The sequence below is a fragment of the Merops nubicus genome, unplaced genomic scaffold (genome assembly GCF_000691845.1).
Source record: "Merops nubicus isolate BGI_N331 unplaced genomic scaffold, ASM69184v1 scaffold8188, whole genome shotgun sequence".
NCBI classification, from domain to species: domain Eukaryota; kingdom Metazoa; phylum Chordata; class Aves; order Coraciiformes; family Meropidae; genus Merops; species Merops nubicus.
Window position 1 is genome coordinate 12,411 of NW_008623571.1, and position 17,201 is coordinate 29,611.

Sequence of the window (17,201 nt, forward strand, 5' to 3'; positions counted from 1 at the left end):
TTATGCTGGTTATTCCTACACTGATAGTGTCTCTAGTGACAGCGCAAGCATTTGTGTAGTGACCATGGAAACTCATCTGGATTAAGAGTAGAAGCAAGAATAAAAACAAGAGCAGAACTCGCACCTCCCAACTCGTCGTTAAGCGTACGCTGCTGTCGCTTTTACACTAAGCAGTTCTGTGTGAGGAAGGGTGTAAGGACAGGAATGGGCGAGCGTTAAGGGGGGGTGGGGGGGGAATGAGGACCACCTCATTCACGGCAAAGATGGCTTCTGCCTGTTTCAGCTATACTTTTGGATTCTCTCTTGCACTGTGTAAAATGGATCAGTTTGGATCAACTCAGGAGTTTTTAACTGGTAACATACCGTAAACTTTCTACCTGTCAATGTTTGTGAGAATCGTTGCTCTGAAGCTTCTGAGGAATGTGAATTTGAACAAAGTGCTGTCTTCTGCCTCTATGACCAGCACTTTGGATTGTGATATACAGATGCATTTCTGATGTCAAGTTTGTTTTCCATGAGCAAATGTTAATGAGAATTAATCTGATGGCATTGGCAGTGCTGAACTTGAGGCTGGCACAACTCTTACACAGTTTGTGATAACTTCTGTGGGTTACGCTCCATGGGCAATTTTGGGGGCTGAGGTTTACAGGAGTGCACATTGTGATCATCTGCTCTGAATATTCTCAAACTTAACAGTTGTCTCCTGCCTTCTCCATTTGCGCTGTAAATCTCACATACAAAAGAAAATGTAATTTGTTGCACCCGATTTCCATGTAGATACAGCTACACACACCACAGTGCTTGAGAATCTGTAGAAATCAAGAATAGAAATTTGTACATGTACTGTCAATACAGAAAACACCAGACAGTTTTAGCTTTAGCTTGTCTACAGGTCCATCCATAAGCAGAGTGTTGTGCTATGGTACGTAAACATTCTGTAGCAGATTGAGAGTAGTAATAATAATAATGGTAACTTAAAAAATATGTATTTTGGGGTGAAACAGATGTATTTCTAGAGTTTAGGCTTTGACCATTTTATGCTTGGGTGGAACAGAATGTCGTATCAACAGGTTTGTTTGGTTTTTTTTTTTTGTTTTTTTTTTTTTTTGTGTCATAAGACAGCAGAAACATGGTATAATCAAGCCCATGGAAGACTTTTGTTGTTTTTTTTGTCCTTCCTATGAATTGTTTAATACCAGTGGAGGTCCAGGATGAAATACTGGCTTAGACTACTGATCTAATCCAGATTTAAGAATTTTTTGCTCTAAACCCTTATAACTTGAATTGCTTTCAGAAATCAAGCAACAGTAAACACTGATTTTTTTTTTTTTTTTTTTTTCCAGTGCTCCAATTGTGAAAGCTTTAATTGAATTCCAGAAGACATGTGCAGCTTAGAGAAATGTTTAAAACTGCACTGGAATTTGTTTTGTATTGTATGTTTAACTGGCCTCCACACCCGAGAAGAGTTTGAGTTGATGCAATTTCAAAGAAGCCTGGGGGAGTTGGGTGACTTGCTTGTCAAGCACTGGAACAGGCTGCCCAGAGAAGTGATTGAATCGTATACCCTGGAGTTATTTAAAAGATGTGTAGATGTGGTGCACAGGGTCATGGTGGACTTGGTAGTTTTAGGTTAATGGTTGGACTCTGATCTTGAGGGTCTTTTTCAACCTAAATGATTCTATGAATGATTAGCTTGAAGCTTCCTCATAGAATTGAAGGGAATAGGGTTTAAACATAAAGCTGTAAATGGCTTGAGACTTACTAGTGGAATGAAGAACCTATTTCCATGTTACCTCAGATAATCTTGTGCCAAACCAGCATATTCCATGCACTGTGAAACTTCTTGAGGTGCTGATCCATGAGAGAGATTGTTTTGTGTTCAGAGTCCTCCTTCTGCTAGCCTTGCATTAAGCTTTGTTGGAGGAAGGGGACCTAGCCAGCCTGTAGGACTTGAAGCCATGGGGGATCAATTATACAGTGTAGAAAAACGGAAAAATGAAAGCTGGAAGATATAGATAGGAGATATGTTGGATAAAAACAGTAGTTATGGATGAATTAATCCATTATTCTCTAGATTTTGGAATTCACTCTGGAGCCTTAATGGACAGTTCATCCCCATCAGGGATGTAGTCTGTTCTGGAACTTTGTGTTGACGTCCTGGAAGGGGGGAGAGTGGAAGACACAAGGAGAAGAGTGCAAGTTTTTCTCTAGCTATTCCTTGATTCTGTAGTAAAGAGATGTGTAGGTGCTGTTGCTGTAACATCTGAATATAAGGGCAAAAGCCTAGACAGGCAAAGTGGCGTAGGCAAGAACTTAAGACTATTTGGAAATACTAATGTTGTGATAGTATTATGATAGCTTTAGTATTGTATGGGCTGGAAGGCAGTGAAAGTTATGCTCTATTTTTTAGAGGTGTGCCAGAGCAGATCAAGGGAGCTGCAGCTTAAGACGACTGATATTTTAATAAGGAATAGATTACATATAACATTGTCATGGAAAAATAACGATAACTTTTAACAAATAATTCCCTTTACACTATTTTTTCATAAATTCTTGCCTGAACTACTAGAGGTTTTTTTTTTTTTTTAGGGATTTGGTGAAGTAATTAAAAGGTAGGTTGGGTGTTGTTGTTGCCCAGAAGTTTGTTCCTTTTTGTTGACAGGTTTATGTGAAGTTCTGCTATCAAGTGCTTTTAAGTAAACTAGAAAAATGGGGCAGGGGAGAGTTTGGTATATGTGTTAAAGAATCAAAAGTGCAGAACACTGTGCAAAGACTAAACTATTAAAGTAAACTCAGTTTCCTTAAATGTGGATGTTGAGCCTATGTGTCTAGGACAAAGACACACTGTTTGGCAGCCACCTCTAGAGTTACCTCAAACCAGTTTTTAAACCACCATTTTCTGAGTGTTCTGTTTCTGATATACCTGGTCTTTTTTTGTTTCTAATTGTTGCCCTTTTCTACCAGCGGATGGGATTGCCAGGGAAAGTAGTCCGTTTATTAACAGTGCGGAGATGGACAGAGGAAATATATATGAAGGAAAGAATATGGCTCTCTTTGAGGTAAGTTAAATACCCCAAACACACATTTCGCTTTTGATTGAGGCTCTGATAGTAAGATGAAAACAAGCAAACTCCTAGGTTTTTTTCTTTCTTGAAATGAAATATAGTGGGGGCAAAAATTCATTTTAATCTTCAGTATTTTGTTTCCCGCTAACATTCAATTTCAGTGGATTTGAATGACGTAACAAAAAAATGTACAAATTTTTTTTTTGTCTGAAGTTTTAGTTTATAGGTGAGAACTTTGGTATACATTGATGTGAAGATATGAAATAAGCCTGGCATTTTAAAGGTTTGGGCAAGGATCTATAAAATTTTTAGAGAAAGCTGCTGGAATTTAAATCTAGTGTTTTTAACAAAGCAGTATCCAATTCTAAAAGGATTAGCTAATATATTATGCTGAACAGGGGAAACTGCAGACTTCTCATGAAGCATTGAAACTATAAAACTGATAGGGCATGACAGTTACAGTGTAGAGCATACCATAGTTCTTTCTACTTTCTGCTATAAACATCCACTTTGTAATGCAAGTTTAAATCACTGAACAATTCCAATCATTTACAGTAAAAAAAGAGTATATTGGTATGGTACATTTAGGTGCCACTTTGGCAAGGAAATAGTACTTTTAGTAAAGTTTAACTGGTTATTCTGCTCCAGCAGCAGCATCTGGTCTTGCTTTGATGCTTCTTAACAATAAACAAGATCCTTCCAACATTGTTTGCTTAACCATCTTACTGCTGCATTCTGCCCACTATTTTCTTGTTCTCTTAGGCTCCTCCCTTTTCCTTTCAAATATCTTTGCACAGAGGGCATGATCTTTCACTTCCCTCTTTCTGCATGACCCAGATAATGTATTTTTACTAATAAATTTTAAAAATACTAAACCTAATTTTATTTTTATTAATTAAATACTAGTTTTATTTTTTTAGTAAGTCTTGGAGAAGATTGTGCTAAGGATCAAAGTAATGTTGATCATTAATTGTGTCTTTATTATGTATGGAATTTCCTACTCTTTTTGACAGAAACCATGGTAATGGATTTTTTAACTAAAAAAATTAATCTCTCCTTCAAGTTTTATTCCATAAAGCAGTGTCCAAAACTTGCTGTTGATCAGATTATCAGCACCGAGGAATGCAACAGCTAGACTGGCCATAGCTGCTTTTTGTCCCTGATCTTTGGATATATGCGTGCATCAGTTATTTTGAATGATGACTGAAATGCAATCCTCAGCTGAAGGTATAAGGATGACTAGATTTTACATATCTCAGATTATAGGAACAGTGTTGCCTTGAGAGCCTTCTAATGACTTCATCATGGTTGTTGTAGTGATGAATCTTTTTTTTAGTAGCATACATTCTTCATAGTAGGTTTCCTACAATGTTATTCTTCTCATGCTTTCAGCTGACTTGTGTTTGATTTTTTGTTATATTAAAAAAAACCCAAAAAACCCTGTTATAAAAAAGCTTGGCTATTATAACCATGATAACCACGACCAAATGCCTCAGACCTCTTATCTTCCATCTAGTTGATTTTTACATACTTCATTGAATTCTCTGGTTCTAATTTTCTTGGAATCCTTTTATTGTGTATGTCTCTCCTAGATTTTATTATTTGTCTTAGAATGTTTTTGTTTTGTAGCAGATATTTGGCTAAAGAAAGATGGGCTGAGTTCTGTGTCAAGTGATATTACACATGTGCAATTACAGATTATATGCATATGTGCCTGTATCCTCAACAAATGCATACTCTGGAAGTAGTATGCATGGTTTAAGAAAATATGTAAGCCTGCAACAATAGGCTTGAGAGTGATCTTTAAGTATCTTGTTGCTTGAGAGAATTGTTGGAGGCTAGTGTCTAGACACAGGGAAGATACTGGAGAAACACCCTAATGACTCAACACTGCCAGTACAATCCCTTAAAAACAGTATTGTGATAGGAATAGATTTTTATAATTAACAATCACCCTCCTAGATTGTCCCTTATATTCCGGCTGTACAAGCTTCATATTATAAGACAGTGTAAAAAAAGAGAAATATTGCAAGATAGCCATGTAGTACTAGACTTATAGTAAGACTTAGAACTCTTGTTGATTGAAAGCTGACTGGCATTTTGTCATGCTAATTTTTGGATTTGGGTGAATTGGGACTGAGAGTATGTGTTTGAAGCAGTATCATAAAATTATGACTTTTTAAAAACCCTACTTAATAAATGCAATATTCTTAAAATTCCAACAGGAAGAAATGGACAGTAATCCCATGGTGTCATCTCTTCTCAATAAACTAGCAAACTATACTAATCTAACTCAAGGCGTGGTGGAACATGAAGCAGATGAAGACAGCAAGCGAAAGGAAGTCAAGGTATTGAAACATTTAATAATTTATTGAGGCAAAGCTAGCGACAAAGAGGAGTTTTTTTCAACCTAAAAAGAAAATATGTGGTTGCCTAAAAACAGGAGCAAAATTTGCAGTACTGTATTTAAAGATGAAGCATTTTCAAGTAGGACTTGTATAAATTCAGTGTTCTAGTTAGCATGTTTTAGCAAGACTTTGCTGTAAAAGCCCTAGATAAAATGTGTGCAAAGCTAGGACCTGAAATGTGCAGTGCACCTAGTTCCCTCTTCCTTCTTGGAGCATGATCACCTTTTGTGCTCAGTCCTCTAGTGAGTATACAATATGATTTTTTTTTTTTCCTCTGATTTATTAATATACTCTTGTGGTGGTTCAGCCCTGGGCAGGAGCTGGGCACCCCGGGGCTGCTCGCTCACCCCCCGAATGGGAGGGAAAAAAGGGAGAAAAACTCCCGTGGGCTGAGATAAGGAGAATTTAATACAACAGTGCAGAAGGAACAGCAAACAGCAGCAGTAGCAACAGGTATAACAACATATAGCAAAGGGTAGAAGGGAGGAGCTCACCTCACGGGCTCTATATTGCAACTGTGGCAATATTTCATCCTGGACATATTGCAGCGAGGAAAGTGTGTGTTCCCTGTTGACCGTCCAGCTGCTCTGCAGAGGTGTTTGTTAATACAGCACAGCGTCAGTCTCTCTGGAACTGACTAGCCAAATAAACACTGTGTTTATTGCACTTAATCTTGTTTGAGCCTGGTGGCCTGAAACCCCAATTTCTATATATGTCTTTTTTCAGTTCCACGTCTGAAATTGTTGTGGTTAAGTAGCCCAGCAGAGTGGCATTTCTAATGGTGTAATTTAGACCGTAGCATTGATGTTGCACATGGGTGTTGCCAAAGATGCTATAAATAAATATAGTCTCATGGCATTCTGTGGTTCCTTATAAGTATTTGGAAACTTAGTGTTTTCTTTAAACTGCTTGCCCTTTTCCACAACCTGACTTGTGATTTAACAAGAGCTTCTGTGTCTGGAAACCTACTGTTGCTTCCAAGTTGAGTATCTCAAGGCCTAATGTTTTCCTAAGTGTAGAAGGCTGGAACTTTAATGATAAAGCCTGAATTGTTTTATGTGTGTGTTGACCCATGATGATCACCAGCAAATAAAAAGGGCAAACAAATATAATGCACTGTGGCAGGTTTTACAGCTTTTGGAAAAACAAATTGTACTCAACGCTGTCTTTTTTTTTTTTTTTTCTGGTTTTGTCATAATACCTTGTCTGTCTTTTTAAAAAAAAAAAAAAGAAATGCTTATTGTTGCATATAAATTTTTTTTTTTTGTGGTCCAGCTGCAGGGCAATTAATGACCAACTTTTTGCAGAATATACTTGGTATTTTGGTTATGGCAGTAACTTCTCTTCAATGGTAGTCTGTAACAGATATTTCAGAAGAAAGTTTGTGTAGCTTGGTAATTTACAGGTAAATAGCCGTTCTACTCTGATAAGAGTTTGATACTAACTCCTGTGGAACAAGAGGGTTTGTAATTACAAATAGTTTTCTGTCTTTTCAGAAATCTTTCTGCATTAGCATATAAGTATTTGCAAAGCTGGACGCCCTGAAGCTACAACTCAATTTCACTTGGCATTTGTTCATGGAGCATTTGTGTAAAGTGTTAGGGCAAGAAAGTGCTCGTGGACTTAAATAGTTTAGTGGAAAGGAATTCATGTTCTGACTTCATTTCCAGGTTCCACGTATGGGCACTTTTATTGGCGTGTACCTGCCCTGCTTGCAAAACATCTTGGGAGTCATCCTTTTCCTACGTTTAACATGGATTGTGGGAACAGCTGGAGTTCTTGAGTCTTTCATCATTGTGTTCATGTGCTGTGCTTGTGTAAGTTAATCTTTTTCTTTACTTATGGCCAAATCTTTTGTTACAAGAGTAATACTGCCTTTTAATACACGAGTAGCAGAGAAAGATTTCTCCATAAGAGTTGCAATTGAGACACGTGGGATATAGATGCTCTGTCATGTGTCATTCTAACCTGTATGGAGCCTCCTTTGAGTTGATCAAGACGAGGTGTTTTGTTTGAGGTATTATATGGGTTTTATTAAATTAGCTTTTGGCAAATACTTCATGATTTACATTGAGAGATAAACTATTCTGTTTCTCACAACTTCAGAACATATTGAAATATGAACTACAAACCAACCCACAGCATTATATCCATAAACTAATATTTTTTGAATATGAGACCACTAGTACATAAATTTTTTATAACAGTAACACTTGATCAGTTTGTTATTACTATGTAATTGGATTAACAAACATCTTAAGTATATTCAGTAGTCGGCATTCTTCCAGTTCTGTTTAAAACTTTCAAAAATCTGAATTAACTGAGTTGTCTACTGAAATATTTAGTACTTCATTTCTGTGGATATCCCTAACAAAAGATAGGATCACTTCTGATTGCTGTAGCATCTTATTTAGAAAAAAAAAAAATCCTAGTTTAAGTTGATCGCTTTGTCTTGTGCCATCTTTCAAAAACCATTCAGTATTTTGAATTTCCTCTATTTCATCTTTCTACAGACTATGCTAACTGCAATTTCAATGAGTGCAATAGCAACAAATGGTGTAGTTCCAGGTAATGGAGAATTTTATCTTATATGGTGAATGGTCAGATAATGTCAGTTTAAAGCTGGGATTAAAAATTACTGTAATCTGAGGTATCAGAAGTAATGCTTTTGTGTCAAATGGTTATTTTAAGTGATTTATAAATAATGTTTTAAGGTGGGATGTGAACTTTTGACTGGACTGGGAATTATGAACTATAGCACATTTGTTATCAATCATTTGACTCATTTTGAATTAAAAATAAAATGTTAAAATTTGAACTAATGGAGACTTACCTCCATAAGAAGCAGATTTATTTAGAAACTTACAAATAAGGCTGCTTTTTTTTTCCCCTGAATTTGCCTAGACTCCATTTCCAAGTACTGGAACTAGTTATATTGTTTTCTGCAAGAGTAACAGCCCATCTGCTGGCAGAAATCTCTCTAGTTTATGCTCATCTCCTTAAATTTTTAGGATAGATGAATTATCTTCCCATATCCATCTATTTACTATTGTCAGTTGTAGTAGAATTAAAGCTGTTTTCCTTTTCTTTTCTAATTGATAAGTCTCTGTCTCATTCCTTTTCTCTTTCCTTTTTGAGGTGGGGAAAGGGGCCTAACGGAGACCGTCTGTTATGGTTCTGGGGGTGGCCCTGACCTCAGACCATGACAAATGATAATACCAGTGTTTAGAGATTAAGAACTCTGAACAGCTTACATAATTGAGAATAATTCCTTGATTGCAGAGCTTTTCCAGCTTGGCAAGGGGTTCCATAACTGATGCGTAACTTGTTAGGCAAAGGTAAATTCTACAGCTTGTATGGAACATAGGATAGTTACATTTCAGGGACACAGTACCATATAGGGAATACAAATAAGATAGAACATTTTCTTTCAAATACTTGTATTTTATAATGAAATGTAGTTATCCTGATCTGTGACAAGATAACTAAAATGTTCTGCTCTTTTCCACTGCATATTTTTAAAATTAATTGTGAAGGTTTTGCCGAACATCTGAGTATCACAGAGATTTTTGCATTGGGCAGTTCATACAATAGACAGGTGGTCACTTTCACTTTTGCTTTTGGTACCTGTTTCTTGGAAGTGCTACATCTGTGGGAATATAAGGAGGAGACACGGGTAGGAAGCTAGGACTGAAAGACATTCCAAGCAACAGGATCTTGTCTCTTGCTGTTAGATGCATATCGTGGTTTAGCCTTAGCTGGGAGCTAAACCCCAGCAGCTGCCAGATGCTGTTAGGGGAGAAGACAAAAAGCCCCTGGGCTGAGCTAAGGATGGTTTAATAAAGCAACCCAGAGAGAAGAGACACCAATGATAACGATATTACCAGTGAAATATGTAAAGCAAGTGACAATAAACCTCTTAGCTGAGACACAGCAGCTCTGCTGACTCTGCCACCACCCCCCCACGCACCCCCGGTCGTGATGTCAGTACCCATTGGCTTGTCCCATTGTCACCCCGGCTGTGGCCCCACCCAGCTCCAGCCGTGGCCAAGCCCAGGGTGTTGTGGTTACGTTCACAACAACGTTGTAGTTATGTCACCTTCAGGGTAAGAGCTGGATGCTTGTCTGCCAGAGCCCCACGGCGCTGAGCGGCACTGAACCAGTTTCTCAAAGTCAGCGTTGACGAGCTTCAGAGCCCTGCTAAGAACTCCTGCTGAGACATTTCTGCCTGTTTCAGAGCCCTGATAAAGACTTGCACCAAAACAGCTTAATAGTTAAAAAATAGAGAGGTTTGATTTATTAAAGCAACAGATACAATGAATTTGGAGTAGCTGGTGATAAGTGCACTAACTGCAAAAGGCAAACTGAGCTTGAGTTAGTAATTCCAGGGTAACATCTGACTAAGTTGGAGGCACAAGCCTTCGTTATGTAACAGTAATGGTAGCAGAAGTTATGCCTTATGCTGAAGACCAGTGCAGTTCTTACTAAGAAGGCGTCCCTGTCTTGGGTGGAGGAAGAGGACTTGTAGCCTGTCAGCTGTCTCTATTAGACCTTCAGTCTTCTCGTCCCCAGGGTGGTGTTCCCCATTTTTTTTTTTTTAATATCCTAATTCCTGCCTTCTAGGAGACATCTAGTATGATTTAGGTGGGGACTTGAGTAATACGGTCATATCTGTTTAGCATATACTCCATTAAGCTCATTACCGTATTTAGGGGTGCACACTTTAATATTAATTTTGCTGTTAATTAGGTAGAGGTCTTTGCTTTGACACTGTAGCCCTCAGAATCTATGCCATAGCTATTTGCTTTTGTTGGTTTAGCTGAAACAGTACTGTCTTGCCTTCACAAGATTCCATCCTTCAGCCATTTGGTGTTCCAGTTCATCGAGTCTCCACCCCCAGAGATAGCACAAGACTCTCTTGTTGGAAAACATCTTACCCTTTCTCCCAAAGCACACTGAAGTAGCCTGCATTCCTGTCTCACAGCAAGCTAGGCCCTTATCCCACAAGTTAGTATAAGAATTGATGATGCATCATTAATTTCTTCATTAGTTTCTAAGACTCTGCTTTTTGATTAGAAGTTTTTCTTATTTGCAGACTAATTTTATATAAGGCTGGAGTATCTTTATTTAAAACACTTCCTGTCTTTTCTCTTCCTTTCTCAGTTGTAATTAGTGAGACAAACATTGTGAATTTAAGAGAGGATGGCAAGGAATGTTGAGGATCATGCCTTGAGGGGGTTGAGGGGAAGTCTAGATAAAGAGCTTGAAACTTAGAGCCATATTGAAAAGGAAGTGGCACAGTGAAGAGGGTGTGTGTAACTTAGGAGTCAAAGATGATGCATGTATACAGGAAATATGAGTAAGAAGAAGCGAAAACTTCAGGGGCAGAGCAAATAGCATGTGAGTAGACAAGAAAAAGAAATCCCTATGTAACACTTTTAAACTGCACTGAAAAGAGCGCCTGTAATGACAGTAAGGGTTTCATGTGCCAAAAAGAAAATGCTTATTAGTGAGACATTCTGTTTTGTCCCTGCCTCAAAGAAATTTTCAAATTTTGTTGTTCAATCGTGAACAGCTTGAGGTTAGAAACAAGAGATTAACATCTATTTATGCCTGCATATCCTTTTCTTAATTTATTTTTAGATTTAAATGGTGGATTTTTCCTTGGTGTTTATTTTCGGTTCCCCAGAAAATATACATGGGGATATTCACTTTGGAATGTACACTTCTAACTGTCTAGTTGGTATGGACATTGAATACAGATTTGCTATCAATGTTTCAGTGGAAACACATTCAGTAGTTATCTTGCGTATGTTGATTGAATGATTCAAATCTTTTGTAATGCTTAATCTGAAGGGCTGGAGTCTTTTGGTTAAATTCACAGCTGGAGGATCTTACTACATGATTTCAAGATCATTAGGCCCAGAGTTTGGTGGAGCAGTGGGACTTTGTTTCTACTTGGGTACAACCTTTGCAGGAGCAATGTATATTCTTGGTACCATTGAAATATTATTGGTAAGTAGTAGTTTTTCTTAAGATTAAATATATTTGGACTCTTTTGAGAGATTCATGAGGAATGCACTTGGCCTAAAATGTGTTCTATTTTTTTTTTTTAGTGCTTTGATACTATGTTTCCACTGTGTTCATATTTGCTTTTACTCTTTGTGACTATTTGAAAAAGTTCAAAAAATTTGGTTTCTTATGTTCTGAATACCAAATATCCCATAAATCAGAGTTGGGAAGAAAGATATATTAATTTTAGTAAGACATACTTAAATTTCCAAAACTAAAGGACCAAACTGGAGCTATAAACGTGAGATGAAAAATAAATAGGAAATACTTCAGTGGATTTTGCAGAGAAGAACATCAGATCAACATTTATGTCACCTTAGACTCAGAAATGGAAAGCTAAAGATTCCATCTTCAGAGACAGTTTATCTTTCTTTAGACTCTCTCTTTTCTTTAACTCAAGTCTTACACTCTTTTTTTTTTTTCTCTTTTGATCTAACAAGAAGATTTTGGTTCCTTTCCCTGTAGCATAATAGAATAGCCTCCTGATCAAAGTTTCCTCTTACCTTTAGGAGTTGGATTATTTAAGGATAGTCATCTTAGCAGTTGTTTTGAAGGAGTGGAATTGCCCTAAGCTTGACTACTTTTCTAATAGCTGAACAGATATGTTTTTTTTTCCAAAGGTGTTGGGAGGAGGGTGAAAGATACCTTTACTGTCTAGCATATTACACGTCTTGGAACTATATATCAGTTTGTCTTTTCATTTGTATTTATCAGTGTAAGTCCTGTAAGCTGTGCTTACAACTTCTTTTTTGGGCAGAATCCAGAACAAAGTTGTACAAAATTGAGAAATATCCTGTTTGAAATTACAGTATTTTAAATAGTCTGTTTTAGCACAGGACTAAGCTTTGTCACACGAATCTTTAATCCTTCTATTACAATTGCAGATTAAAAGTTAAGATCACCATAAAACAGTTTTCAGGGTATAATGTGTAAAGTAACTTTGTTTTAATTTCATGGAATATATTGCAGGGACTATAGTACTGTAAACATTTTCAGTTTTGTCTGACTTCAAATTTTGTTTCAGTCAATGGAATTATTAGTCAGTAAGTCCTTCAAATTAATCTAAGGACATATGTGATTTGAGCTGAGTATTTGAGCTAGTTTTTGTGAGTTTTTTGTTTAATTGTTTGTTGTCATTTTTGTCAATAGCTGCTTCCTCCCCAGGTCCGTAGTGGCTTTTTCTGTCTGACAGATGTGAATTTGAGGAGTGGAAACTTTTAGAGGGGAGAGAGGAAGCTAAATCAAAAGCAGTACCTCATTCTCAGAAATTGTTTTCCTCTGTCCCTGCTTCCCTCTACCTCTACACTTTCTGAATGACCATGTCATCTGCTTGAACTCATTTGTGAAGGAATAAAACTAATATTGCAATAGAAGTTTTGATTTTGAAATTCAAGTGAATGATTTCTTAATAACATGTTTTTTATTACATGTATGATAGTTTGCCATATCTCTTGCAGACCTACATTTCTCCAAGTGCTGCTATATTTAAAGCAGAAGAGGCTGGTGAAGAAACAAAGGCTATGCTGAACAACATGAGAGTTTATGGAACATGTATAATCATTCTGATGGCCATAGTAGTTTTTGTGGGAGTAAAGTATGTCAACAAACTTGCACTGGTCTTCCTTGCATGTGTGATTCTTTCCATCATTGCTATATATGCTGGAGTTATCAAGACTGCTTTTGACCCCCCTGACTTTCCGTAAGTACAGTATCTTTAAGTTGTGTTGTTCATTTTAAAGGAGAAAAAAAAAAAAGGGTTGAAGGAATAGCTACTGTAAACATTCATAGTTTAAGCTGAAGTTCAAAATACAAGCACATTGGCTTCAATGGTAGGCTTTAGGCATTTATAGGCTCATTTGTTACCTGTCTGAATCTTTCTCTCATTTTTCATAAGACATGATGCTGTGGAATTTGCTCTTTGGTACTTAAAGTTATTGGTGTGGATGGAATAACAACCTAAATAATAGGAAGGTGGGTTTTGCTGACAGTAAATCTGCTTTAGGTAGAGTTAAACTAAAGACCTATAAAGTAAAAAGTTCAAGAAATGTTGTGGCTACGAATGATAGTCATGAAGAAAACATACTTTCCAACTTGCTTTGTTATGAGGAAATTTTTGAAATTTCCATTTATCCCTGCTTCAAGTGGAGACATTTCAGTGTCAAATTCACATGTATTTGTGAAGGCTTTCTGCCTTGTTAAAAAAAATAAATTTTATTGTTGTCACACATGGCATACTGCATCTTAACACCTTTAGCTTGTACCTCTCTTAGCCTACTAAGAATTATTTCTTTGGCCCAGTTATCAGTATGTCAGTTGCCTTTTTGTGCGTCTTTTTTCTATTTAGAGGGAAAACTAAATGATGCTGCTTAACACATTAGCAGAATAGCCTGGTAATTTTCTTATCAAGTGCCATTTGTTATGCAGGACTGAATTTATCCTTTGTTCTGTGATTGTTACAGATTCCATAGTACTTTGAAGTGTTAATGGTTGTGTTATGAATTGAGCATTGAAGGAGTGAATTAGTTCAGGTTTTTTTTTTGTTGACTGTGCTGTAAAATGATATCAAGTCTTCCATTGAAAAAATGTGTTCAAAATTTGATATTTTTCTGAAGAGAACTACAGTTTGTAAGAAACTGTAACTTCCACTAGGGAAATACTTAAATTTTTTAGTCACTTGTATAGGGAAAAGAGAGGTTATCTAGTTATGTAGTGTAGGTAAGACTTACTGCCAAGTTCTTGGAAACCTTATCTGTGGCTGCTACTGTGATATATTATTGTTGAGGGAAAAGTGTGTGGAGTGTGTGTGGTGGGGGGAAGGAAGGTAGGTTGTCTTCCAATAAATGTAACTGTTCACATTTTGGTCAGTCCACCTCAAAATGAGAAACTCAACTGTGGTTTATGTTACAGTAAAGCTGATCTGGTGGTGAGCTGGTCACCAAAAAGCCCAGCTTCCACTTACCTGGTTATTTAGGTTGGTATCACTGATCTCAGTTATGTTTGATCATTGTATGGATGATAAAATAATTTCCCTCATCTCCCAGTTGAATCAAACTGGAAGTTTTCATTGGTCAAATAAGCCTGCCCTGCTGCTATAGGGTCACCAAATAAATAGCATTTAAACCAAAAAAACAAGCAAGGCGAGTGGAAAGATGACCTTTCTAGCAGCAGCTTTCTGTTAAATCTGTCCAACTTTCATGTGGTGCTATACCTTGAAGAGGGACCAGTGTCCTGTGTTCTTCTTGAGGCACCTACTAGTAATTGCTATCAGCAATAGGATATTGCACTAGGTCAGTTTTCTCTGTGGTTTGGTGCTTGTTCTAATGCCAAGTAGTATGCTTTTACTGCTTGTTAGCAACTTCTTAACAGCTACTTCAGAAGTATTTAGATGTGTTGTGTAGTCTTTGATGTATCTGCTTGACATGAATGTTTTGATGTTCCTTCTTTGGTCTTCATAGATATTATGTATAATTTTATTATTACACAAGTGTGGAATAAATATTTCCTAAACATCTTTATTGTAGCTTAGCAAAGAAATGTTCCTAGATCCTTAATACTCTTTGCAAAAGGCAAATTCATAACAGCCAACTGTTCTGAGTTTTCTAATTTTGAGTGTGGCTTCCTGCTATGTGATTCTTTAATTTGTACTCCTATTAATGTTTCTAAATTTTGCTGTTTAAACTTCCTGGCTTATTTCCTGCCTTTTAGATTTTAATATCTTTGAGGGCCATCTAAAATGCTTATGTGCATGACATACTTCCTTAATTTTGCTTTTCTATTTTCTTGGTCAAATTCATAATTATATGAAGTATTACATAATTTCACTTCTTTCTTGTAGGTCTGAATGAATCACATTTGCTGGGATTTCCTGACTAAGCTGCTTTATTTGTATTTTCCAAAGAATAAATCAGAAGGCAAAGTAGCAATTAATACCTTAAAGTAGGGATGTTTCATTGGTGTTTTAGGTGCTTTCTGTGATGGTTTTATATGCAGAGACTATACTCTTTTTTAGTAGATGAGTATAGGCCATAAGGTAGTTACTATAAATCATAGGTTTGTGAAGAAGTCCAGTGGACAAAAGCGATATCATGTACAATGCTGTACTGAAGGATCACTGTTGCTTTATTTTTCTGTTTTACAGTATCTGTCTCCTTGGAAACCGGACATTGTCGAAACGCAGCTTTGATGTCTGTGCCAAATTTACTGAAAGCAATAATGAAACAAAGACTACAGTTCTGTGGAGCCTCTTCTGTGATAGTTCTTTGCTTAATGCTACATGTGATGACTACTTTAGTCTCAATAATGTAACAGAAATTCAAGGGATTCCAGGAATAATGAGTGGAGTTCTAGCTGGTAAGTTGGAAAGCACAGTGATTTAAAAAATTTTGGACATTGCCGAACAACTACAGACCAAATTAATAATGTAGTGGTCTAGTGTTTCTCTGCTTCTTCAGCTCTGATCTGCTTGTGTGAAATATTGCTATCTGGAGCAACTCCTATAAAGTTTTCATCTGGTTTTAGAAGCTTAGGATCAAATGATTTAATCTGGGGATTACTGGATTTTTATAAGCAGTCTTTCAAATTTGTTTGGCCTGTATCAGCAATGGTGTGACCAGCAGGAGCAGGGAGATGATTGTGCCCCTGGGCTCAGCACTGGGGAGACCTCACATTGAGTCCTGTGTCCAGTTTTGGGCACCACAGTAGAAGGACATGGAGGTGCCGAACCAGGTCCAGAGAAGGGCAACGAGGCTGGTGAGAGGGTTGGAAAACATCCCTTATGAAGCAGCTGAGGGAACTGGGGTTGTTTAGTCTGGAGGAGACTGAGAGGAGACCTGATTGCTCTCTACAACTACCTAAAAGGAGGTTGGAGTGAGGCTCGTGTTGGTCTTTTCTCCCAAATTACTAACGATAGGACAAGAGGAATGGCCTGAAGTTGCTCCAGGGGAGGTTTCAATTGGATATTAAGAAGAATTTCTTCACTGGGAGAGTGGTCAGGCACTGGAACAGACTGCCCAGGGAGGTGGTGGAGTCATCATCCCTGGAGGTGTTAAAAAACGAGTAGATGTAGCACTTGAGGCTATGCTCTAGTGGTTAGGGAAATGTTGGGAGGGTGGTTGGACTTGATGATCCTAGAGGTCCTTTCCAACCATAGTGATTCTATGCTTCCAGGATTCACTTAACCTGGAGATAAGTTTGTTTGTTTTTTTTTTTTCTAATACATCCTGATAATACAACCATACATCTGTGCAATACAAGTGGGTATTCTACAAATATATTAGAATTTGATTCTATAACAAAGTCTTTCTTTAATGGAAGAGAAGTTCTTATATGACACATCCCATATACTACTGCATTTTTACTGGCTTACAGTGGGACTGTTCACCAGTTACAGCTGGTATTGTTTGGATTTCTGCTGCATTCTTGGCTTCATAAGGAAATGCTGGGAATGGAAAACATGATTTTCCTTATGCAAAAAAAAAAAAAAAAAAAAGACTTCTAATTCATAAGATCATTGTATTCTCTTTACTTAATAGCCTGAAACAGGGAGATTACATTTGCTTTGTTTTTTCCCCCCTTTGCAGATAATCTGTGGAGCACCTATTCAGATAAAGGATCAATAGTTGAGAAAAAAGATCAGCCATCAGTTTCTGGATCGGAA

At 37.2% G+C, this 17,201-nt stretch overlaps 1 protein-coding gene across 1 annotated transcript in view; it reads left to right on the forward strand.

The window, feature by feature from the left end:
- Positions 1-263: 263 nt before the first annotated feature.
- LOC103777554 (solute carrier family 12 member 7-like) overlaps positions 264-17,201 on the forward strand; it is a 29,442-nt gene continuing 12,504 nt past the window's right edge. Inside the window, 9 exon segments of the mRNA XM_008945112.1 lie at positions 264-354; positions 2,965-3,059; positions 5,291-5,413; positions 7,144-7,290; positions 7,987-8,041; positions 11,358-11,488; positions 13,003-13,244; positions 15,684-15,895; positions 17,125-17,201. Coding sequence (XP_008943360.1) covers positions 264-354; positions 2,965-3,059; positions 5,291-5,413; positions 7,144-7,290; positions 7,987-8,041; positions 11,358-11,488; positions 13,003-13,244; positions 15,684-15,895; positions 17,125-17,201 — 1,173 coding nt within the window.